Source organism: Trichoderma camerunense (assembly GCF_050948025.1).
Source record: "Trichoderma camerunense strain CBS 138272 chromosome Unknown V8C40scaffold_16, whole genome shotgun sequence".
Lineage (NCBI taxonomy): Eukaryota > Fungi > Ascomycota > Sordariomycetes > Hypocreales > Hypocreaceae > Trichoderma > Trichoderma camerunense.
In genome coordinates, this window is record NW_028145354.1 from 767,155 (window position 1) to 790,148 (window position 22,994).

Here is a 22,994-nt window from a genome sequence, read left to right on the forward strand (position 1 = left end):
GTCCCGAGAGGGCAGAGAAATACCAAAAAGCACACCGACAATATCTTCCAGAACACGGGGAAGAGAGCGGCGGAGGAAAGTATTTCTTCAACGCGGGAAAGAAAGCGATAAGCGACGAGGGAACATGTTTTCTAGAACAGGGGGAAGAAAGCGGCAGAAGCATATTTTCAGAACGTGTGGGAGGAAAGCGACGGAAGAGAGCGACGGAAGAAAGCGACGGAGAACATCTTCCGAAAGCGCGGCAAACCAAAAATGGCAGACAAGTAAACCAGGTCAACTACCATTCTCATTCCAAAAGGGGAGAAGAGGAAGACTAGATACACACTCTGCACTGCCCCTGTTTCTCCTCACCTCAGCCATCCAGCTTTTCCTCCTTCGCTATCCATCAGCCAAAGCTCAGCACTTGCTTCTCATCCCCCTTTCTGCCAATCAAATTGGTATATAATTCCCACCCCCAATTGCAAACCAAAAAAACAAAACACACGACCCGCCAAGTCTAACAAGCTTTGCTTTATGAGAGAAGAAGTAAAAACCAAAGTAGTATGGATTCCATTCAAGCAAAACGGTAAACCAACCCCCAATCAAGTGAAACCCAAACCACCTCACCAAAACGGAAAAAAAGGAAAGAGAGAAAGGAGGGCGGAATGAAAAAAATCCATCAAATCAACCCGAGCGCCGTGCCGCCTCGTCTCGTCATCAGTATGTCTTCATGAAAAAAAGAAAATGGAAAACTAAAAATAATCAAGGCACAAGTCCATGTTGCAGGTCCTTTTGTACAAGGAGTTGGCAAAAAAGGGAGAAGAGAGAGGAAGGGTATCATGAATGAAGCAGGGCCTTTATGAGAATGCCAGGAAAGTGCGATAAGGGGACAAGTCTTCTTTTTCCAACTTCCACAAAATCATCAACCCCCTCCTTCGGGCAGTATTAAGCTTAAGCTTCTCAACACCTCCATTATCGGCAATTCTTTGGTTCCTACCCTCTTCCTCTCCTTTTCTTCTCGCTCCCGTAGTCTGACGGCGCTTAGACTCAGTACTCGGTCGGCCTCCGTGCCCGCGACCTTGACCCTTTGTTCCAGCTTATGAACATTGTCTGCTAATTGATCCACTTCAAATTCGAGAGACGATTGGATGTTCCGTAACCGCGCTTGTGTCTGTGATCGTATGCTTGCAAATGAGTTGGTTTCATCGACGAGAAAGCCCCTTATTTTGCCTTCATCGGGGTCCAACAAGTCGAAATCGGGTAGTGTGATAGTTTCCGCTTCCTTTTCTTTTGGTGTGAATAGAAGGGGTTGCTCTGGCGGTGGTTTTCGTATTGCTAGCCATGCTTTCTTTTCTTCTTGCAGTCTAAACTTCGAGTTAGTTGGCTCCCATGTTGAAAGTACTACCCAAACGCGACTTGCCTCTTGATTCTCGCCTGCAACGTTGCCAGTTTCTCGTCCAGCTCGATATTGCGAGGATTTGGCCTTAGAATGACTGGTGCTTTAGGTGCTTTGTCCTCTCTGTTGAACCAGTCTGAAAAGTCAGATCTTAACGCAAAGTCTTTGAGCAGCTGGTCTTGAATCGCACGGGCTAGTAACAAATCAGTTAGCAAAATTGGATTGCCATTCATAAACACCAATTTTTCAAATAAGAAGAAAAAGCGCTTACCTCCTAGCACTGCTCCAGAGTTCGAGGTACCACGCGGCTTCTCCGACAGCGCTCGTTCACCGCACCATATCAGCAGCTGCTTCATCCGCCGCGGTTCCAGTAGATCCGCCTCGATGTGCTTGTAGAATGCAGACGTGCTAACTTCGCGATGCGGAATAGCCGTCTGCCCGCTCTCGATTAATGAGCTCGCTCTGCGCCCGCGAGATCCCAGACTGCTTCTCCGGCTGCCGTTTCCTCCCTTCTTTCGCATTTCTTTGTTGCGGTTGATGATGGGTGTGTCGCTCATGGGAAGCGCGATCTTGGTTGGTCGTTCTGCCGTCTCGTGCTCTACTATTGACATGTCTTCCTCCTCCTCCTGTGTCACCGGAGGCTTAGCCTTGGGTTTTGACGCCTTTTTGCTACGGCTCTGGCTGGTTGAAGATCCATTGGTCCGCGGCGGAGGCTGCTCCTCCTCTTCCGGTGCTGCATCTTCGTTTGATACTCGCGTGCTCTTCCTCGTTCCCCTCTTTGAGGCCTTGGCGGGTGGCTCGTCCTGTACCGCGTCACTCGACGCCTTTCGCCTTGATGAAGAAGACTTTTTCGTCGATTTCCGGGCCGGCTCCGCCGCAATCAGCTCCACGTCCTCATCGCCGCCAATCGATTCCCTCACCGCCCGCTCCCTCGCTGCTACGGCCGCCGCAGATGGCCTTCCTCTCGATTTCCTCACGGGAAGATTTACGGGCTGCGATTCCTCGGCGGTCTTTGCCTTTTTTGATTTTCGCACAAACTGAAAATCGTCGTCTTGTTCATAGTCGGCGGCTGTTCTCCTCGTCAGCATATCAGTCTCTTGTCTCCTCCGTCTCCTCGGGTCATGGGGGCCAACGAACCCGGCTGGCGCTTTGATCGGCGCACTGGCTGGTTGCTCATGCTAAGAAGTTCCAGCGGCTGTCGAAGGCTAATGATTGTCGTCATGGATGGCTTCTGCGGAAGCTCCTCTGAATGGATCGCATGAGAGAGTAAAAGGGTGCCGTCTCGAGGCGGGGGAATTTCGTGCCAGAGTCCGGCGGTGAAAAAGATGTTGCCGTCGAGTAACTAGCTGTAGAAAATATGTCGTCGTCGAGCAAACGGCTGTGGAAAAGATATCGTCGTCGAGTGATATGTCGCGTGTGCCTTTTTGGGGGGTCGAAAAGAGGCCCAGCTTTCTCAGCCTTGTCGCGTCAAATGCCTGCGCGCGTTTCGCCCGTCCAGCGCATCAAACCCGCGAGCGCAATCGCACGCAAAAATTCCGTCGAAGCGGTTCCAAAAACCTGCCAGGGCCCAGCCGTTTGTCGATTAATGCGCATGCGCTGCTGCTTCTTGCCGGGGTTGAGAAGTCGAGTCTGTTTCGTCGTGGAGAGACCGCCAAAGTGTTCTTTCTTTGCCTGGTTGTGTTTACTTTCGGGACCATGAGCGAAGAGGTATGGTTTTCCAAGACATGGCGCTAAACCTGTTTGGGCCATTCACTACCCCACCCCCTCGGTCTCAGCAAATGCGGTATCTGATTGGCTAATGGAGCTAGTTAGAAGCATACTGTAACAGCTGTCAACTGAAAAACGACATCATCTTCACTCAACTGCTAGCTGACAACAGTCTTGACTGTACTCGTATTAATAATTGACATCACCCATATACCAACACACACAACACACATCACTCATGCATTGACTAGCTAGCTGTAAAACCAAGTAATCATATAGCTGCCCGTTTTTTCTCTAGCTACAGAGTACCTGCAATTCAAACCGTAAAACACCAAGTACATCATCCCCTTGAAGAGTACCAGACCACCCAAAACGCCTTCAAACTCTGCATGATTTCCTTCCAAGTCCAACACCTTTTCATGTGTGTATACCTTGCCTTGCCACTATTTACGTACATTGTAAAGTAATACCGGGGAAGAGAGAAGTGTGAAGAGAAGATCCGGGGGGTGGAATATACCCGGAAAGAAATGGTCAAGGCACTGCCTACAACCACAAGTGGTGTGGAAAAGGGCCGGAAAAAAAAAAGAATATAAAAAAAAAAAGACACGTCCTCGAAATGCCTGTCCGGCAACCCAGCCGAAACATGAATTTCCCTCCACCAAATTCGTTCGCCTTTGACCCCCTTTTATTATACAAGGGAAATGTGTACTGTATGCGTTCCGTTCCGTTCAGCTGTGGACCGCGTATATGATGCCATGCGCTTATGGGTGAGGTGAAGAATGATCACCTTGTCGCTCTTCTCTTAGAGAAGATGATGGCGACCTATCATGGAATACATCATCCTAAGAAAAACGCCGCTGAACGCCTTGGCCAGCCATGACTTGCTGGCCAGGCATCGGGGCTGCCATGCCATAAGGGTTCATCTGAGGGTTGAAAGGCTCAACAACCTGTGACATGAAGGCTCCGTGAAGGCCTTGCTGCTGAGTAACAGGGCAGTCTTTGTGAGCAAGCAGAAGAGTCTTGAGGTTGACAACTTCCTCACGAAGCTGAGTAATCTGTTGAGTCAAGGCGTCATTCTCACTGCTAAACATCTCAACCTTAGTTTGTAAGTTTGCAAGCCATTGCTTCTTTCGCTGGCGACACTTGAGAGCAGCAACACTAACGGGTTCTGTTAGCATATTGTCTATGAAATCAAGAGCCGATAATGGCAAGATGTAATACGTACCGATTGCGCTCCAAAAAGTTTTTACGTTTCTCCTCGTCAGTCATCTTAGACTTTCCATTTCCATTTTCGTCAAACTTATCCATATCGTCATCAGAATGTTCATCCTCGTCACCGTTGCTGCTAGCTGCGCCGCTGTTTGCCTTGGATTTCTTTGCAGGCGGCGCTTTGGCAGGTGCCTCGTCGGCTTTCCTCCTGCCGTTGGTAGCTGTGGTGTTCTTCTTGCCCTTGGCTCGTGTCTGGGGCTTCTGGTCGCTTTCGTCCGACCCGTTGCTCATCTCGCTGACGCCTCGTCGCGGATCTACCTTAATAGAGGCCATAGGGGGTGACGTGTTCATGCTTGGTGGGATGACTGGGGCCGGGTGGGCGTGCGCAGTGGGTGCCGATGTCACGGTGAATTGAGGTGTAGGTTGAGTTCCGTTCCTTCCCTGAGCGAGCATATAAAGGCCGTTGGCAGCGTCGTTGTCGTGAGGGTCGAAGGGACCGGATGCGGGTTTAGCTTCGACTTTGGGAATGACAGGGACCGAGGTCATGTCTTGGGGTTGGGATGTGACGGGCTGGGGCTGTGGTGCCGATGGTTGGACTCGAGACAGGCCGTTGACTTGTTCACGCTTTGCGGCAGCGCTCAGGGCCGTTCGATGGAAGTCGATGGTGCTGGGAGTGGCGCCGCCGCTGGCCAGCTGTGCGAAAAGGGCAGAGTTGGGACTTGGAGCCGGGAACATAGACCCGCTCCCGCCCGGTGTCAATCCGGTGCGCAGAGAGGACTCGTTTGGCGTAGGGAAGCCGCCACGGAGATGATGCGTGTCGCCGAAGTAGTCGGTAGGGCCTGAAAGCATTGCTGGGCTGAGCGGGCCGGTCCGCAAAGAGCCTCCACCCCAGTTAAAGGGAGTCGCGTTGCTACCGGGCAGCAGAGAAGACGGAGACGTCAATGCTGCGACGCTGGGCAGTTTGGTTCCTCCAGGCGTTTCTGGGCCACCTCCCCCAAACGACTGTTCAAACGGATTGGGCTCCAGGCTGAGGGAGCCTCCGGTAACCTGAGGCGCGAAGTATTCGGGGGTATTTGTTCCTTGTTGGGATTGTCCTGGTCGAGGCGGCGGTGCAAGCGGCTTGGTCGCCGGAGCATTAGACGCAATGTCCGACTTGGTAAGAGAGTCGATCTTGGCACTGGCGATGGAACCTGTTTGAAGCAAATGATGTGTAAGTCGACGGTCGGCGACGAAGAGGTGACGGCGACGGTTAGGGCAAGGGTAGGGGCAATTGCAATGGGTAAGGACCAATGTCAATGGCAAGGGAAGAAGAGAGTGACGATGACGACAATGACGGTGATGGAGATGCTGGAGATGATTGATGGAGATGGTGGTGATGCTGGGTAGGGCAACAGACAATTGAGTTCGGTGACGACGTAGGTCGCACTTGGTCCGAGCAGGTGGTAGCGATGACGAAGGTGTAGGAGCAGCGAGTGCAAGGAGAAGGTATGACGATGCAGGAACCGCAAAGGGGAAGAGGAGAAGAAGGCTTACCTTGCCGTGTTGGGGATGATTGCTTAGGGGACTTGGACTCGGTTATGTTGGTCACAGTCGTCCCCATGATGACGATGAATTATATCGCAGACAGTGCAAAGGGAGGGGAAGCAAAAGGCTACCGTTTATGTGGGGGAAACGCAAAACAATTGCAGACAGAGCTCTTGGGATCTAGACCGGGCAGAGAGAAGAGAAGAGACCAATCTGGATGATGAGGTCAGAGGCAGGAGTAGCGTGGAGGCAGAATCGAGGCGGTGGATAGATTGGGGCGTTGTTGCGTTGCGATGGCGCGTGCTGTCAACTCTTTTTTTTTTTTAACCCTTTTGCTCTCGAGTTAAACAAACTCTCTGCAGTAGGTTTTTGGGTCTTTTGTTTTTTGGGGGCGTTTTCCCCTCCGTAGACTAGGAGTTTTGGCACCCGAAATAACAAGGCTTGGCCCGGTTAAAAAAAAAATTAAAAAATAAGAGAGACCAATTCGAGCAGGCGTCGAAGACTCTCCCCGATTAGACCTGCAAATCACGGATATTAAAAACTGAAGATGATATTCGCTTCCCCGTGAATCGAGGCGCCAAACGCTGGCACAGAAGCAGAAGCTATGCTTGCGGCGGGGGTGCGGGAGGCTGCTTGTGAAGTGCTGTAACTGAGGGTGATGAAGAGTGCACGATGGAGGAAGGAAGACGTCAGAGATGACGTTGTGAAAAAACGAAGGCGCAGAAAAAAGAAGGCGGGCGGCGGCGGCTCTGACCCTTCTGGGGGGGTCTTGCTGGCTGGGCTGCTTTTGGGCGCCTGTGAGTGGCCACGAGCGCTACCAGCCCAGGGTGCAATGAATTATGGAGCCTGCAGAGACTTCGCTGACAAACCCTGGCCGCCTCCGCACTGTGCGGGACGCTGGTGCGCATCTCGCGATTGGGAAAACGGGTGGTGTGGACCGTGCGGATGCGCGGCCATCACACACCGTGTACTTGCTATCGAGAGCGGCGAGTTGTGTCGAATGGGATGATTGACTGAGACGTTGCGGCCGTACAGTTGCTTTCTCGTCTTGTCGGTACTGTACGAATTATGTGCTTTTCATGCATGCCTGCCTGCGAGGCGAGTATTAGACGGTAGCACCACTTTGAAAAGTCTCCAGGAGGAAAAGCGAGGCCAGATGCAGCCAATCGAGGCAGGGCAACTCATACTGAGTACGAGTACAGTACAGTTTTCGCACGGGCATCTGGATGTGGCGAGCTCAGGGGTCCAGGATGAATGCGGCAGCAGTACATTAGCCACGCGTTCAGAAGCTCGAGTGTTTTCTCCTCATATCACCACCAGCACCACAAAAAAGAAGAAAAAAGGGGGTGGTCAAAACGGCTTCAAAAAGCCTCTTTGCTTCAGGTTGTTCGTGTTCTCCCGGATTAGTCAATTGCTGCACGTCTGGTTTGCCTCCGTAGAGGAAGCAGAAAGTCCAGACGAAAAAGACATGGCAAAGTCGCACTGTATGGGCTCAGAGGATGCCCGGTTGCTTTAGCGTGCCACTGGAAATGCAGCTGCGAGAGAGATGCAGCGAAGAAGTAAAAAAGAGGTGGGGCGCTGCAGGCATGGGTCTCGTATGTACAGTATTCGGGCTCGTACCCAATGCTGGAGATGATGCTCCTCTTGTGAGAGACTCGGTGGACATAATGGCTCTGGGAGCTCCCGGGCAGCGATTGAGCCTCTTTGTGTGCGGCGGGGGGGAATGTAGGCAGCCAAGGTAGTGTATGCGATGTTGTATTAAGGCTGGGACCTGGATTTGCAGCTGCGGCGTGAATTGCAGTACAATTACAATACTCGCTAATCTGCCACGAGGCCCATTCGTCGCTAAAGTCAACCATACTCGCATCCATCCCATATCAAAAGTCAGTTCGGTATGGAGTACTCGTACGTGTTGCCTCACTTCTGCCGACAATCGCCTCACCGACTCAGCGACAAAATCTCCTAGCACGCAACCGTTATTTACGAATCAAGACTGTACTCCGTAACTCCGTACAAGGCGACAAGTTAAATGTCTGCTGTGGCGATTTGGCCGTTGCCCGTATGTTACTGGGTGAGGGCTCTACACACACCAGAAACCACCTCCCAGATTGCGGCACGTCTAATGCATCCGCTGTTGGCCTCTGCGCAAAGGCTACCTGATCTTAGGCTAGCCAACGGCCAAAAAAGGAGCCGTATCCACCCCGGTGTACGAGCAGAGTAGGCCATTTGACTTTTTTCATCTCAACGTGGTCTTTGCTCACCAAATTATGCCGGTACCGTAGCAGTTGGAGCATTGTCGAGTTGCAGCTTCATTACGTCACAGGTCTCAAATCATCACCTTGCTCTGCTTCTCCCAAGACATTGTACTGTATCCATACCATATGGAACATGGAACAAGACACACAACGCTCGCTGGCTCGCAAATGGATGCGTCTTCCCACTTGCCCGATTAGGCCCGCGCAACAATCCATCCAATTCAATGCCCGACCAGATTTGTCTTTGTAGCAAACTCCGAGCCAAACACGCAGCAACCAAGCACCCAAGCAATCCTCTCAAAAAAACACTCCAGCGAACCACAGCAGCCCGATGAGCCAAACGGACCAAAAACTCGCACACAGTGTAAGAGGCGACCCCCTGAAATGTCCCGCCCGTCTCCACATCGTACCATGGTCCACGACACTGTGCCGCGACTTTTTTTGGCCGTCCCCGGCCTGGCTAATTGGTGAGGCGCCATATGATCGGCCCGTGACGTCAGCATGAAATGTGGAAAAGAGAAAAAAAAAGAAGGGAAGAAGAAAATATCCAGCGGAATTATGGCCCGAAGCAAAGGAGACCCAGGCGCTTCGCTCCCTTGTAGTCTATCGGGCCAATGCTGGGCCTATTTGCTGGGCCTTGGCTGCTGCCGCAACGGTTGATGCCCTCCCCATTGGGTGCCCAAGCAAAACAAACTTGTTCCTATCTTCCTTGGTCTTGGTCTTGGTCTTTCAATAAGGATAAGGCTCTCCTTGCTTCTGCTAGCCGTTCAAGCTGTTTCTCGCTTCGGCGCCACGTCTCCACCGCTCCGGCCAAGCTATGACGCACTTCCGCCAAGCATCGTGAAACACCGTCCCGGACTGTAACTGTAGCTCTGTAGAAAGTACATGCGTCGGATCTGGGAGTATCAAATGAACAACACGCGACAGCTTCGTGTGACATTGTCAGCCTACTACTACTACTACTATTATTTTGAACGAGATGAAATTGTACTGAAATGCCAATAGCTGTGATAAAGACCATTTTCTTGCTCCCATCCAAAAGTCGCGTTACACAAGGTGGAGACGTGTCATTAGCTTCAGCCCGAGAGACGAAACGATAGCAGAGAAAAGGCCAGGCAAGTCAACAAAACGTCCGAAACTTTGAAAAATAAAAACGTCAACTGAAAACAGCTTGCAGCTTGATTCAGTTTCTACAAGCTTCTTTGTTCCCAGACAAGCTTCAATATCTCTCCGAGAATGTCTCGAACAAAGGGGAGGAGGCAAGAGGGTCTCACTCAAATCGGCGATCTTCGCCATCCCTTTGCAACCACGAACCCCCCCATGGCGTCCTAATTCCGAAGCACCAAAAAAAAAAGGATCGAGATCTTGGCTAAGTTCTTTTTGTTTACAGCTTTCCTTAGGCTTGGGGCTTGGGCTATTTTGGATACTGTGCCTGATGCTCGTGATGACACGATGATTAATCCTCTTGCTATTTTCGCCTCTGGAAGCACGAGAGATGATCGGCGGTTATGCTTATACATACATATTCCTCTAGGCACGATTTCAGGTGAGTCGAAAACATGATGGACTGCTACTCCAACGTCTTGCCATCCCGGATTCTGCGAGCAACCGGACCAAAAAGGGTTTAAGGGGTAGTGGAAAGGATGCCTGAAGGACTTGACCGGCGTGCCCCCCATTCAGCTGGCGCCCGTCCGGCTGTCTGCAGGTGAAAAGGTTCCATCATGGAATCCTGTTTGATACCGTAAAGAACGAATGATGCAATCCTTCCGTTATCGAAAAACAAACGGTCGGGCTGAGAGGATTTGGTCTCATGGCCCTGCCGATCATGAGCAGCCTGCTATGTCACTGTGCTTGAATTTGGGCATCTGAAGGGCTGCTGGGCTGGACATGGCGTTGGGAGATCCGCGTTTTGGCTGTAGAACGGAGATGAAGTTTGTGAATCAGTAAATCTCTGGGGAAGTAACTTTGAAGCTCCCAACTTGTGAGTTGGGTCGTGTGGTCTCTGAATGTGACTGTACCACTCGAGGCCACATCTCCACAACGGGGACCACTTTGTTCGAGTAACTATGCCCAAAGTATGCACTTGATTCTTATTCAGAGCACTCGATAACCTTATTACGACTTTGTGGGTGAAATCGAAGATCAAACAGCGCATTTTCCTTCGCTGCTCCAGGGTAGGTCGGATACGATACCCCTGAGTCGACCGAGATAGATATTGCAACATGTTTTGTTTCCCGTACGACGGTTACGCACGAATCCAAGTGTCCCGGAAAGAAATAATAATATTATAGACGAGGCATGCGTATCGATAGATACAATTTGATGCTGCTGGATAACGGACGGCGTTGATGGGCACTGAGGTAGTATCACTGCCGAAGAGTCCCTCCCCAGCATCACCACATCTTCCGCGGTCTACAACCAAGTATACATCTATTGTTGGTATACATCTATTCTAAAAAATAATTCATGCTAAATAATACAATCATTGCCAAACATTTATTCTCCCGCGATTCCAACCTGCTCAAAAACAGACAATATCCACAAACCACAAAACAACCTACAGTTTCGCCTCGCCCTTCGCCTCGCTATCAAACCTCCTCAACTTATACCCATGCCTCGGCGCATGAACTCTCACACTCTCCCCCTTTTCCGTCTTCACCTCAATCACAACCTCGTCCTTATCCAAACTCACCAGCCTTCCCACATCTTTATGCGCCTTCCCCGTGTCCGTCGGCGAAATCACAACCATGACACCCTTCTTCAACCCCTCCGCCACCGCCAGCGCATCTCCTTCATCCACAACTCCCTCTTCCTCATGCCACGATGAACTCTCAATAACCCTCGCGGCTTCCTCCCCGTCCAACGTCTTAGGCTCCTCGATCCTCTTCTTTGCCGCCGTCACCGCCTCCTGGAAACGCTTAATCCACGCGTAAACCCGCGGATACTTGTCCGCCGAGAACCCTTCCTTCGGCAACGCCCCAGGAATCCCCGATATCCAGTGAAACATCCAAACACCTTCAATGTCCGCCAGGCTCGGCTTCTCCGTCTTCAAGATCCACTCTCGCCCGTCCGCCAACATGGTCGTCTCCAGCAGCTCAAACGCCGCGGCAACTTCCGCCAGCGCTTCGGGTCGTACCTTCTTCAACGCTTCTACGCTCATCGGTGTCCCCATGTAATCGCTTCTGTCCTTGAAATACTTTGGATCCTTGAGGAATGGCAGTTCCGGTGGAAGTAGCTTGACGCTTTGCTGAAAGATGCCGCTGTCAATAACAAAGGCCGAAAGTAAGCGCTCAATGCCTTTCTGATCCGCCGTGCTTGCTCCCAGACGAGGCAGCTCTGGATACATTGCCTCAAGCTTGGGAAGCTGAAGGCGACTGTCAAGGTATATGTCCCTTCCAATGGACATGATTGGGATGCGACGGTACGCGAGTCCGAGACGGGCGACATCCGGCCTTGGCAACACGCCAGGCTGGAGCTGAAATCGGAATCTCATATCAGCACTTTAATTTCTTTCAATCTTTTCCTATCATGGCAATTGGCTGGAGACTCATGTAAAAATGCAACTTACACATTGCTTGTAGGGAATGCCCCGTAGAGCTAGGTACCACACAGCGCGCCTTGCATAGGGCGAGATTTTGTAATGATAAAGTATAATTTCCCCGGCAGCCATGTTCACACAACGTTGTAGGATGTTTGATCCGTAACAGTTCCACTGGATTGTATAAAGGGTAAAGAGTCTGTTTCGCGGGTTGTTGACTTGTCGTCTGCTTGCGACTCGGGGAGTTTATACGTACGCCCAGCCTCGGCTTATCGGGGTGGGGTAGCCGGTGTATGAATCGGCCACCGGACACACGGAGAGGTTACGTGGGAAGTTCCGCTCGCATGACCTCTGTGCTCTGAATCAGCTTTTATTAGGGGTACCACGATGAATACCTTGAAGTGGTGAGCTATTAGGCCTCCCGTGATCCCCTTGTGCCCTATGTTGTCCCATATACCCGGGATGTAACCACATCCATAACTGAACTACGCAGTAAATGAGCCCCATTAAGGGGCAACTACAACTCAAATGAAAAAGCAACGAACGGTGTGCCGAGTCAGATATTCCTCTGGACTGCTGGCAATGGCAATGGTCTACCAGCCGCTTCCGCCTCCGCCGCCATCTGCCTCACCATAGCCATCATCAGGCTGCTGCGGCTGCTCCTCAGCCTCGCCGCCGTATGCTTGGCTTTCATAAGCATCCGACTCCTTGGGAGGCATCTTGCACCTGACTTTGGTATGTCCAAATTGCTCACAGTTAGAGCACTGGACCTTGGACCCTGCGGTGTGTTTGTTAGCTACAGTGGTACCAATGCTTCGCCACGAAACTTACAATCTCTCGGCTTCGGGCACTCCTTGCTGAAGTGACCGGTCTCATCGCAGTTGCGGCACACCACGCTATCCATATTCTTTGGTTGATCACAGTCCTTCGATATGTGGCCTTCTTGGCCACAGTTTCGACAAGCTCTGCTAGGGGCGTCAGGACAATCTTTCGCAAAGTGGCCGGCTAAACAGCAGTCAGTTATTGTACCACCATACAGATGGGTCCGACCTACTCTTATTGCACTTCCGGCACTCAACATTGTCCATATTGGGAGGCTCTTCGCACTCCTTAGCGTTGTGTCCAGATTTTCTGTAACATCGTCAGCGTTTGGTCGGCATGCGTAGGAACTATGAACGCAGACTTACCCGCAGTTCTTGCATGCAAACTTGTCCACACGCGGCTCGGGACCTAGAGGGCTGGTTAGAAGAAAGAAGGAATGGTTATTGAGCGGCATTGCGACTCACAATCTCTCACACGGTGGCCTTCGGCGTTGCAATTGTAGCAAGAGATCTTAGGCTTTTCTGAATTGTGCTCGACCTTCTCCTGGGAGCAGCCCTTGCTAGTGTGGCCGAGCTCGCCGCAGTTGTAACACTTTGGAACACCTCTGTCCACCACCATTCCCGCATCATCCAAGCGAGAGAGAATCTCATCGATGCCATCTGGCCAGACATTGATCTCGCGAGGTCTCTCTGGCTTGTCGGAAAATCTCACCGAGACGCTATACTTCTTGTCGATGTTACCTTGAAGGTCCATGTTGGTGAAGGTATCAATCAACTCTCTCTGAGTAGAGATGAGGAAAATCTTGACATTTTCCTCCACCAGTCGCTCTTGGATTTGGCGATAGGTGACCTCTCCTGCCAGAGCTTTGACGTATTCCTCAATCGCTTCCTTGGCATCGTCGACATCTCTCTCACGGGCCGCTTGCTTGAGCTTGTCCCAGGCAGCATCAGGCGTAGTGTCGGCGACGTGGTCACGATTGACCTTGCGAGCATTCTCACAACTGTTTCGGAAGTGACCTGTTGTCATTAATAAATGTCATTGCCATCTCCCACGAGCAACTTATCAGACATACCTTCTTGGCCGCAGTTGGTGCAGGCCATGGGAGGCGCTTCCGGGCAGTCTTTTCGCAGGTGGCCTTCCTTCTTGCAATAACGGCAAGTCTGTTCTCCAGCGTTGGGACATTCAGCTCGGCGGTGACTGTAAAATAATTGATTAGCAGTGTGTCTAACGGAAGAATGCGGAACCTGGTTACCCTTCTTGGCCGCAGCCGAAACATTTATCGTTTCCGTAGGCCCCAGATGCTCCAGCATCATCGCCACCGCCGTTGTAGTTGTCGTCGTTGGAATATCCAACATCGTCGGCTGGCTGGCCCGAGTCTTGACCCCAGGTATCTCCTCCAGCATTTCCCTTGTCAGGGAAGGAATGAGTGGCTGGAGCTCCCCAGCCAGCATCCGCAACTCCGGAACCCCAGTCTCCCATCTTTGGCAAGTGTTGGATGGGATACGATGAAGTGACAAACGAAACTCTGTAGAGAGGTTAGAGAAACAAATAATCAGATGAAGGAGGATGAAAGGTGAGAGTACGTTCTTTGAGTAAGTGGATCTGAAGAGTGAAAAGATGACTGGGGCAAAGTGATGAAAGACTGAGGAGTCGAGTGTGAGGCAAGCCATTCAGTGTCTCTATGAGGATGAAGAGGAACATAGGCAACATAGAAAGTCATCCATGGGAGGGTGGATATTCAGAAGGGATGAAGCAGAGATGGGGAGTTGAGGAAGGCGAGCTGCAAAAGAGAAAGGATATTGGGTGAGCATACCTGAGATCTGGTTTCAGAAACACGAGACCAAAGTCGCGTTCAGTCAAATGGAACAGACTTCTGCCTCCTACGTGCACTGTTGACGAGTTAGTCGAAATGCCGGACATTCTTCGAAGCGAGATGCTTCAGGTGGTTACTCACAGGCTTTGATGTAGCTGGCGTAAAACCTGCAGCTACCCTCAAAGTTGAAGATGTGCAGAAAGCTGAGGAGGTGAGGAAGAAAGAAGAAGAAGAGGGGGGAGAAGGTTGGCAGTGCGCAGGGAAGAAGGCAGCCGGCAGGCGAAGGCGGTGCACAGGGCGGCAGAATGGGGGCAAGTTATTCCACTCCAGCTCCTTCCCTCCTCGCCTTTAGAAGAGCAGCTGGCAATCTTATCAGAGGGAAGTGCTTCCCTCAGGCAGCCACCTGGCAGTGGCAGAGTCCTCGCTTAATGGAACGGCCTGTAGGGAGTAGCTATAGGGGAGCTTGATAGCGTCAGGTTATCTCATGGGAAGCAAAATGCCTGATAGCGAGGCTTGGTACATGCCAACACCATCTAACTTGGTGTGTGAGTCGGTTGGATTAATGGAAGATAGATTCATCCATAGGATTGCTGTTGCTGTTGTATTACTTTGCTGTTCCTGCTATCCTTTTCCATTCAGAATCTGTCACAGGGAAAGCGTGTGGAAAGGTTTATTCACTATAGTGCTGCTACAATTGATATGGATCCTATCAATGATTCACTTTAAGTTAGGTACTTGAATGTTGTCTCCTCTACGTTGATACGTGATGAAGCCTCTGCAGTAAACTTACTAAACCGATTCCCAAAATGCGTAGCAATGGGATTGCACAGTATTACGATATATATTCAGCCAAGACAATGGTTTCTGATGAAGGCAATACTGATGATTTCCGAGAAAGGTTGTTTCCACTTCTCGTTTGCCATATTTCTTCCAAGGCTGTTGATTTGATTACTTCTGTGTTGAGCATATATCTTGGTGGAATTCACTTACCTACTCAATAGTTGAATAAACAGTTGGAAGAATGAAGCATAGCCGACCCTGGGAGATAATCACTCGTTGGATTGTAAGTTCTGACATATTTAGACCGTGCTGAGGACGAACTACGCAACTGGGCCGTAGTTGTGATCCTGATAGCGTAACAAAGAGCAGGATGCAAACAAGTACGCCTATATCTAATATAATTCGACATTCATTGTAATCTTTGGTAGACTGCCTAGGTAATTAAAGCCATATCAATGTTTCAAGTTCAGAAGCTACTAATACACTGTACAAAAGCGTTAAGTTGGAACAAACATGGAGCGCAGTGAACACTCCTCCTTATGTGGATGTGGTCTTTGGCAATAAATGCTACAGTTCTGGATAAGTACCTAGGTGAAACCACACCGATTTAATCCACCGACAGCTAGTATTGCCATTGGCAGTTGATATGTATTTCCTATTTCCCATATCGGCTCGGCTCGCAAATCACTAGCTGGTTCGGAACGCCGATATCAGTGGGCTGATGCTTCCAAGGGCATCACACTTCCGCGGAAAAGGCAACTCTTCATAGACAGCAAACACTACTATGGCTCGTTTTGGAAAAGACGGTGACGATATACAAGTAGTGAAGCGACTGTCCTGCAGCCCTCGTCAATTAACGGCCGTAGAGCACAAGTCTCAGATTAGTTCTACAGAGGATACTGACATACAAAAGCACAAGCACATGCCTCGGAACTCGTCAACCAGGTGGATCTCAGCTTTTAAGCAACTAAGATCCATCTCAAGCTCAGCCGTTGGGATGACCTGCAAGTTGGTAATCCGCTCGACAGCAATTGGGGGCTTCTCTTCTGCCCCTGCCCGTCGCATCCAATGAGAAGCGCAGAATACTCAGGTATGCGTAAAATGCATCTCCGCGTTCGGAGGGGCCGCATTTGCTATCGATTACTATCGATCCGACCCCGCGTACACTATCCACACTGTACTAACCAGGCCACGCTTACCGCTGACATACAGTGTCAACATTGTGAACCATTGATTTTTTTTAAGCTTTTACTAAGCGTCACTGAAATTATTATCCAACATCCGAGTGGGAAACGGATATTGTTTCTTACAAATCCGTTCCCTCACTCTCTCGACAAAATCAACATCCTCTCGTTCACCAGCCGATTCTCGTCCTACTCACACAGCATTCTTTTCGCAATGGCGCCCTCCGTCGTAATGATAGACACCTCGGACGACTTCTTCGCTGCCCCGGTGGCAACATCACAGACGAAGCGAACTCTCCTCCTGGCGCCGCCGTCTCTCGCCTCTCACCCAACTGCGCTCACAAACGTCGTGTCTCAATATGATCGCTCTGCTACAGATCTTCAGATGATCGACCGGTTGGCAGCTGGTCTCGTCAAGCTGCCGTCTGCTACATACGACCTTGTCCTCGTCCTCGCCGATGCGTCTTCCTCTCTCAACGAGGCCCTACCCCTCTTGACTAGAAGCATCCTCGGTCCCATCGCAGAGTCGCTCAAGCCCAAGGGGCGATTGCAGTCGCAGGATGGCTCAGACCTCGGCCAAAACGCCGCTCTGGCAAAGGAAGCCGTTTTGGCGGGCTTGGTTGCGTCTACTGGGGGCTTTGACAAGCCTGACTATGGTGACGGAGAAGGCGTAGTTTCTCTTAAGCTGGGAGGCCGAAAGAAGAAGGTTGAGGCCCCGCCCGTCCAGAAGATTGAAGTCAAGCCTGTTGCTCCTGCTGGCGTCGGCTTCATCGACTTCTCTGACGACCTCGACGCCGATTACGACGATGACGAGCTCATCGACGAAGACACCCTCATGACCGAAGATGACCTCAAGCGACCCATCAATATCCGTATGCTTCATCCCACATATAAAACCTGCTTCAAACCTCACAGACACTAACTCTTTCATGAAAACAGCTCCCGAATGCCAGCCCAAAGCCGGCAAGCGCCGTCGCGCCTGCAAGGACTGCACCTGCGGCCTCGCCGAACGTCTCGAAGCTGAAGATGCCGCCAAGCGCGCAGCCGCCGACAAGGCTCTCCAGAGCGTCAAGCTCGCCGTCGACGACCTCACGGAGGTTGACTTCACCGTCCAGGGCAAGGTCGGCTCATGTGGTAACTGCGCTCTGGGCGACGCCTTCCGCTGCGATGGATGCCCTTACATTGGACTCCCGCCGTTCAAGCCCGGTGAAGAGGTTAGGCTGCTGAACAACGAGATTCAGCTGTGAGGGAGCTTGTTTTGCATTTTGTTTGGGTTTCTATGATTATGAATATGGGCGAATTGCTGTTAACGCATGGATTGCGTGATGGAGTCAACGGGCTATTCAAGACATTCATCAAGATTTGGTTGGATACGGGTTAACGAAAAATCAGGGAGTACAGCAAAGAACAAGGACCATTAAAGAAAACAACAAAAGGCTAGAAGGTTTTTTTTTGTTCTCGTCCCCTGAACGCTTTGGGCGTAGACATGGCGTTTTCTTTTGGGCGTGGTCACTTTTATTTTTTTTACGACACAATACTAGAGAATCAGAATTTTTATTCCATCTTTGGCAAACAATCAACCAAAAACACCTTGTGAGAAATGTAAAACATACTCCCTATAATAATATATAATGATTCTACCACCAGTTTCTAGCTGGCAGCTGCAGGAGAATCAGAGCATTTACCCCCCATGTCCAAGTAACAATGCTTTTTACATCAGGAAAAACAAATGGGCACCGCCTTAGTATGTCTAACTTGACCCTCCCTGGTTGGCCTTCCTCCTCTTCTGCTCCGCTTCTGACAAGCCATCGTCGCTCTCGTCGTCCCCTCCCACAGTGTACTTGCTCTCCGAGGCAGTTGGCGTTTCCACATGCAAATCGTCCAGCGTAGTCTCATCGAAATCCGCCGCCTCGACATCCGCATGCCGTCTACTACGAGAAGAGAAGTTGAGACGAGACCCGTTTCGGCTTGAAGGGTCGCTGCCGCTGAGTGCCCTATAAGCGGCGCGAGCTCTGCGCTGGCGCCAGATAAAGTATCCCCAAGCCCCGGCCGCGACGATGACGATGACCAGGACGATTTCGCCGGATCTCTGATAGGCTGCCCACTTGGCGTCGTCGATTTTTTGGTGCGTCTCTTCTTCGTGGGCGTGGGTGTTGTTGGAAGCGCCGCCGACCGTCGTCTCGATGCCCTTTTCACCGTCGATGCGGCTATCGGTAGGCTCGCCGCCAATGCTGCTGATGTCGACTCCCATGAACCTGTCCAACATGTCGCGAGTACGGCGGGGGTAGTCAAAAGGCACCATGTGAGATGAGTTATAGAACAAGACGTAAGTGAGGTTGCGGGCTTCCTGCCAGAAACCAGCAACTTCGCCCTCAAAGGTCCACTTTCGACGGGGAGCCCAGTTTCCAGGTGTTATTTCGAAACCCTTTCCTCCATTCCATTCCATGTTGTCGATCATGTTCTCTGTGCCAATGTGGTTGCAAATGAGGTCCTCCGCTCCTGAGAATAGCAGAATAGGAATCTCCGTCAAGAGACCGGGGAGCAATTCGACCGAAGGAACAGACGTTCTCGCCTTGAAAGTAGAACTCACAGCTCCACTGCACTCTTGCCACCCATTGCCAGCGTTGGCGGGATTGATGTGAAGCGCCTTCACAACGTCTTGTCTTCTCAGATACGGGGTGACAGCGGCCAAGTCCGGCGGCCAGTTCATTCCGCAGCTGGGGAACGAATCTCTAAGACGGACATCGTACATGTTCCAACAGGCATCGTTTCCATTGCCTTTTCTGGTCATGTCTAGTATTGAGCTGAGGATACTCTCGCACTCGCCGTAGTCGACATGGCCCGGATCGCTGCCTTGCTTGTTCTGGCATATTCGAGTGCTAGATTGCAGTTTCTTGGCGACATCTCCATCTTTCGTAAGAAGGCCCTTTTCGAATGCAAACGGAAGATAGCTGTCGTATTGCTCTCTCGGGGAGATCCAGCCATTGCCGATGAGCAATCCCTTCAGGTTCCAAGTGTCCTTGTCCTTCTTTTGCTCCGATAACTTCTTGTTCCGATCTACGATTGCTTTGGCAATGTAGGGAATGTACTGCCCGGCGTATGACTCTCCGGCAAAATACAGCTGAACGCAACATTAGAGTTTACATCTTGCCCGCCAAATTTGGTCTACTTACGTCGTCATGCTCGTACTCGGGGAAGAGAGTAAAGAACTTTTCTAGAAAGATGACAAACTGGTCTGCCATTTCGTTTAGTTCACGGAGGTAGCTGTCGGTATCGACATAGCTGAAGCCAGCGCCGACCGGGTTATCAACGAAGAGCAGATTGGCAAACTCGTGCCAGGAGCCATTGTTGGGAACCAGAGTGTCTACGTCCTTGACTCTATACGGTCCAATCTCCATCATTGCGCCATCCTCCGAACTGCATCCTGGCCCGCCGTTGAGCCACACTACGGTTCGCTGGCGGTTCGCAATGTGCTGATTCTGGAAGTGCCAGAAGAAGAGGTTTCCGTTGTGCTCGGGAGTGATTTCGATGTGGCTGATGGCGGAGTAGACTTGCGTCAGCTTCATGCAGAATCCGGGGCAATCCTCCCTTGCCTGGTGCTTGTGCTTGTGGAATGCTTACCCAGCGTGCATCTTCACGGCCGGCGCATTCTGTGGCAGCCCTGGAAGATCATGAACATAGTAGTCCGCGGTGGTTTTCGATTGCTCTGCAACGGCGAGTGCAGGCCAGAGTGAAGCCAGAGTAACGGCCAGCCATCGCCATGAAGCTGGCCGCGCGGACAGCGAAACCATGGCGAGAAGCGGCGCAATCGGCGCGAGAGGACGGCGGAAGAAAGAAAAAGTCGGCAGAGAGGGAGCACAGCTTCCTCAGTCGTGGTCGGTGTAGAGGATCATTGACAGAGAATCACGCTCGTCGAGGTGAAATTTGAGGGTGATGAAGGAAGGTTGGTTGTTGCGAGGCGCAAGGTGGCCGAATTCAGCGAATGTCGCTTCGCCTGCCCCTTGGGGATGTCGGCCTGGTTTGGGATGCCGTGCAGCCGGACAAAGCTGCACTGGGGCAATTGGTCCCCTAAAACAGGCGGATGGGGTCGCTGTAACTGCAAGCGATATAGCGCTTCGGCCCCACACGGCAGGCGTCTATTGTCGCTGGGGGTGTCAATAAGCCTGATCTCGCTGGATAGAAGAGAATCAGACGTGAAGAAATCTTCAATACAGACTACCTGTATAAGAAGATGTTAATGTAGATATTCATTTGGCTTTCAATGTTTTATCAAAAATAAATTTGATAGTTGTGTAGATATGTTAGGTGTCGAGTGTCGCTTGTTACGCATCTGCTCTGATACTTGTTAGAAACCCCGACGTCAATGCAGCTCGCTCCAAATTAGCGTCCGTGTTTAATGCACACAAAGATGGGCGGTACATGACCTTTAGCTATGAATCCAACCAAAATAGATGTACTTTTAGTTTTAGTAGATCGCTGAGGGGCATTTGCTGCATCATTCTGCAGTACCTCATTTTTACTTGAATTTTTTTTTTCATACGGTGGATGAGGCCTCTCTTTCATAACAGTGCTCACATTTCACCACTTACCAATTCGACCACATCTCCAGTAAGGCAGAATCATATTTCATTTTCATCATACCAAAAACCTTGTGCTAAAAAAGAGTAGTCCACACAAAAATGGCTTCGACTGGCAAAACCTTCATCGTCGAGCATCTCGACCCAGAGCTTGGCCCTTGGTCAGAGCTCGAGTATCTAGCCATCGCAGCTGAGAGCGAGGAGACTAAAGCCAAATTCATTCTCTCTTGCCTGCCTCCCAACTTTCAAGTTCCGCCTGCATTGGCTGCCAGCAAGGCCTTCACGGCAGAGCACCGCGGGGTCGAGGAGCTTTATGCTGGCCAGAAATCTCGAGTCTGCCTCCTGGATCCCGCAGCAGCCAAGGATCTGGCACCCGAAGATGGCGAGACATTCGATGCGTTTCTCTTTGGAGGCATCTTGGGTGAGTGACCAGCCTGTTGGTGTACTGGGAATGAGTGGGAATCAGCTAACAAAAACAATCATAGGTGATGATCCTCCTCGAGGTGAGTTTTGATGAGGGTTGTCGAGTATCAACTCGTGTCTAACAGACTCTAGACCGAACCTCTGAATTGAGAAAGAAGGGCTTCGAGGGCAGAAGGTTGGGCCCTAAGCAAATGACCACAGACACAGCCGTCCGAGTAACTCGAATGGTCGTACAAGATAAGAGTAGGTCAATGGCTAGGCAGGTAACTTCCGAGAGATGACATAGAGCTAACCTCAGCAGTACCCCTTGACCAAGTGCCGTATCTGGACTTCCCAGAGCTCAAGTTCAACGAACATGAAAGCACCCAGATGCCGTTTCGTTATGTCTCAGGCGCAGATGGAAAGCCAATCATGCCAAAGGTGAGTTTATCGAGCTTACATGTCGTATTGGTTCAATCTAGCTCACCAAGTCTCGCAGGGAATGGTCGAATTGATACAAAAGGACGCTGATAAATCTGTGGATGACCTGTTTTGAAGATGCCATACTCCCTTTTGGAAGGGGCGTGGCCAAGCAATCACATAGCCTGTCGTCGTGGGTGATGACGAATTATCCAGCAAACCATCTGTAGCTGGCGACAGAGGCAGCAAAAAGAACATTGAAGCTCTTTAGAACACTGGTGTAATTCTATAGGCTCGACACCATCGCCTTGTATTGCTAGGACATCCCCTCCACCATCAATGAAAATGTGCCATCAACAGAGCCTTGTCTTGCACTTCTCAAGTGCTGATCGTTTGCCGTTATTCGTGAAAGAGGAAATAGATAACAGAAGTTTGCGGCAACGTAACATCACATTCACGCCTCGCAGAAATTACCAAAACAGTTCTGCTCGCGGCTGCTAAGCCACGATAAACTTGTTGAATACTGACAATACTGACAGAACATATGCAGGGACTTCTGTAGACGATGCACACTTAGCGCAGGCTCCGTGATTCCGACAGTCCAACATAAGCCCCTACGGTAGGTTCAACGAGGCTGCCAATAGGGAGCAACCCACACTGATTATGAAGTCAATATTAACTGTTGTCAATGTGTTACACAATTCGGACTCTGATATGGCCTCTGCCGCAGGCATTGTGCTGCGGTCTGTGGGTATCCGAGCATACAGTAATTCTCCGATGCATGTTTGCTTCAACCCAGCGCACCGGGTGAGTGAGCCCGAAATGTTACCCTTCAGCTTGGTCGTAGAAATGAGACACGTCAGATCTCAAGACTCGTTTCCATAGGCGGGAGCACTCTATATGGGGCGGACACACAAGCGCCAGTAGCACTCAAGGTTATTATTACCGTTGTCGATAAATTTAAATCCTTGTTACAACGCCCAGACAGACTTGCAGGCACAGGCGCAGGCGCGGAATTCCACGTTGTGACAATGTCGGAATAACGGATGTAGCGTCGCGATGTCGGGTCGCAGCAGCTAGCCCAGTTGGCCGATCGTTCACTATCACCCCCAAAGAACCACTTCTTTCATGGTTCTAAGGCTCGCGGGAGTGCGTGCGGCAGTCAAAATTCTACGAAATAGAATGATAGACTGAGGTTTGCGCTCTGCGAAGATGACAGCATGAAGCTGCCGCCAATCTTGCAGAGATGATGTCGCCACGGCTCCTATATTGCCAGCCACATGAACTGCCACATGGCTGCCAAGTTGCCCCAATCGGACCTGATGCAAACTTTCTGTACGGAGGAGGCCGATGGAAAACGAAGATGCTTCTCTCGGAGGATCTACCGT

General features: G+C 50.9%; 7 protein-coding genes across 7 annotated transcripts; 2 read left to right on the plus strand and 5 right to left on the minus strand.

Annotated features, from left to right (window-relative positions):
• Nucleotides 1-673: 673 nt before the first annotated feature.
• V8C40DRAFT_71421 (Mis12-Mtw1 protein family-domain-containing protein) lies at nucleotides 674-2,597 on the minus strand. The gene is made up of 3 exons (XM_083223345.1): nucleotides 1,647-2,597; nucleotides 1,400-1,568; nucleotides 674-1,343 (listed from the first exon to the last, which is right to left on the minus strand). The coding sequence occupies exons 1-3, from the start codon at nucleotides 2,461-2,463 to the stop codon at nucleotides 902-904; spliced, it is 1,428 nt and encodes a 475-aa protein (XP_083070272.1). The 5' UTR covers nucleotides 2,464-2,597; the 3' UTR covers nucleotides 674-901.
• A 706-nt stretch (nucleotides 2,598-3,303) lies between these two features.
• On the minus strand, nucleotides 3,304-6,484 carry V8C40DRAFT_252765 (Aft1 HRA domain-containing protein). The gene is made up of 3 exons (XM_083217460.1): nucleotides 5,825-6,484; nucleotides 4,308-5,481; nucleotides 3,304-4,240 (listed from the first exon to the last, which is right to left on the minus strand). The coding sequence occupies exons 1-3, from the start codon at nucleotides 5,889-5,891 to the stop codon at nucleotides 3,925-3,927; spliced, it is 1,557 nt and encodes a 518-aa protein (XP_083070273.1). The 5' UTR covers nucleotides 5,892-6,484; the 3' UTR covers nucleotides 3,304-3,924.
• A 4,024-nt stretch (nucleotides 6,485-10,508) lies between these two features.
• V8C40DRAFT_252771 (glutathione S-transferase family protein) lies at nucleotides 10,509-11,838 on the minus strand. The gene is made up of 2 exons (XM_083217461.1): nucleotides 11,639-11,838; nucleotides 10,509-11,545 (listed from the first exon to the last, which is right to left on the minus strand). Exons 1-2 carry the CDS (start codon nucleotides 11,738-11,740, stop codon nucleotides 10,628-10,630), a joined length of 1,020 nt encoding a protein of 339 aa, XP_083070274.1. The 5' UTR covers nucleotides 11,741-11,838; the 3' UTR covers nucleotides 10,509-10,627.
• Nucleotides 11,839-12,201: 363 nt separating this feature from the next.
• V8C40DRAFT_268808 (uncharacterized protein) lies at nucleotides 12,202-13,909 on the minus strand (the record flags this gene model as incomplete). Its single annotated transcript, XM_083219995.1, has 7 exons — nucleotides 12,202-12,386; nucleotides 12,440-12,613; nucleotides 12,663-12,739; nucleotides 12,796-12,838; nucleotides 12,895-13,446; nucleotides 13,503-13,627; nucleotides 13,683-13,909. The coding sequence occupies 7 exons, from the start codon at nucleotides 13,907-13,909 to the stop codon at nucleotides 12,202-12,204; spliced, it is 1,383 nt and encodes a 460-aa protein (XP_083070275.1).
• Nucleotides 13,910-16,319: 2,410 nt separating this feature from the next.
• On the plus strand, nucleotides 16,320-17,706 carry V8C40DRAFT_71496 (electron carrier DRE2). The gene is made up of 2 exons (XM_083223346.1): nucleotides 16,320-17,079; nucleotides 17,147-17,706. The coding sequence occupies exons 1-2, from the start codon at nucleotides 16,422-16,424 to the stop codon at nucleotides 17,452-17,454; spliced, it is 966 nt and encodes a 321-aa protein (XP_083070276.1). The 5' UTR covers nucleotides 16,320-16,421; the 3' UTR covers nucleotides 17,455-17,706.
• Nucleotides 17,707-17,744: 38 nt separating this feature from the next.
• On the minus strand, nucleotides 17,745-20,213 carry V8C40DRAFT_252777 (serine-type carboxypeptidase kexA). The gene is made up of 3 exons (XM_083217462.1): nucleotides 19,829-20,213; nucleotides 19,381-19,741; nucleotides 17,745-19,328 (listed from the first exon to the last, which is right to left on the minus strand). Exons 1-3 carry the CDS (start codon nucleotides 19,996-19,998, stop codon nucleotides 17,958-17,960), a joined length of 1,902 nt encoding a protein of 633 aa, XP_083070277.1. The 5' UTR covers nucleotides 19,999-20,213; the 3' UTR covers nucleotides 17,745-17,957.
• Nucleotides 20,214-20,705: 492 nt separating this feature from the next.
• On the plus strand, nucleotides 20,706-21,967 carry V8C40DRAFT_252779 (protein-arginine N-methyltransferase SFM1). The gene is made up of 6 exons (XM_083217463.1): nucleotides 20,706-20,815; nucleotides 20,876-21,205; nucleotides 21,270-21,287; nucleotides 21,340-21,450; nucleotides 21,509-21,627; nucleotides 21,686-21,967. Exons 2-6 carry the CDS (start codon nucleotides 20,887-20,889, stop codon nucleotides 21,740-21,742), a joined length of 624 nt encoding a protein of 207 aa, XP_083070278.1. The 5' UTR covers nucleotides 20,706-20,815; nucleotides 20,876-20,886; the 3' UTR covers nucleotides 21,743-21,967.
• Nucleotides 21,968-22,994: the final 1,027 nt, after the last annotated feature.

Coding starts and splice junctions, on each gene's coding strand:
- V8C40DRAFT_252777 (XM_083217462.1), bottom strand. CDS start 19,998: ATGGTTTCGCTGTCCGCGCGGCCAGCTTCATGGCGATGGCTGGCCGTT. Junction 19,742..19,828: donor GCCGTGAAGATGCACGCTGG/GTAAGCATTCCA, acceptor CTCCGCCATCAG/CCACATCGAAATCACTCCCG. Junction 19,329..19,380: donor CCGAGTACGAGCATGACGAC/GTAAGTAGACCA, acceptor TGTTGCGTTCAG/CTGTATTTTGCCGGAGAGTC.
- V8C40DRAFT_252765 (XM_083217460.1), bottom strand. CDS start 5,891: ATGGGGACGACTGTGACCAACATAACCGAGTCCAAGTCCCCTAAGCAA. Junction 5,482..5,824: donor ATCATCCCCAACACGGCAAG/GTAAGCCTTCTT, acceptor TGCTTCAAACAG/GTTCCATCGCCAGTGCCAAG. Junction 4,241..4,307: donor AACTTTTTGGAGCGCAATCG/GTACGTATTACA, acceptor AGAACCCGTTAG/TGTTGCTGCTCTCAAGTGTC.
- V8C40DRAFT_71421 (XM_083223345.1), bottom strand. CDS start 2,463: ATGCTGACGAGGAGAACAGCCGCCGACTATGAACAAGACGACGATTTT. Junction 1,569..1,646: donor CTCTGGAGCAGTGCTAGGAG/GTAAGCGCTTTT, acceptor ATTTGTTACTAG/CCCGTGCGATTCAAGACCAG. Junction 1,344..1,399: donor TTGCAGGCGAGAATCAAGAG/GCAAGTCGCGTT, acceptor CTCGAAGTTTAG/ACTGCAAGAAGAAAAGAAAG.
- V8C40DRAFT_71496 (XM_083223346.1), top strand. CDS start 16,422: ATGGCGCCCTCCGTCGTAATGATAGACACCTCGGACGACTTCTTCGCT. Junction 17,080..17,146: donor CAAGCGACCCATCAATATCC/GTATGCTTCATC, acceptor TCATGAAAACAG/CTCCCGAATGCCAGCCCAAA.
- V8C40DRAFT_252771 (XM_083217461.1), bottom strand. CDS start 11,740: ATGGCTGCCGGGGAAATTATACTTTATCATTACAAAATCTCGCCCTAT. Junction 11,546..11,638: donor GCATTCCCTACAAGCAATGT/GTAAGTTGCATT, acceptor TTCCGATTTCAG/CTCCAGCCTGGCGTGTTGCC.
- V8C40DRAFT_252779 (XM_083217463.1), top strand. CDS start 20,887: ATGGCTTCGACTGGCAAAACCTTCATCGTCGAGCATCTCGACCCAGAG. Junction 21,451..21,508: donor AATGGTCGTACAAGATAAGA/GTAGGTCAATGG, acceptor TAACCTCAGCAG/TACCCCTTGACCAAGTGCCG. Junction 21,628..21,685: donor GAAAGCCAATCATGCCAAAG/GTGAGTTTATCG, acceptor CAAGTCTCGCAG/GGAATGGTCGAATTGATACA.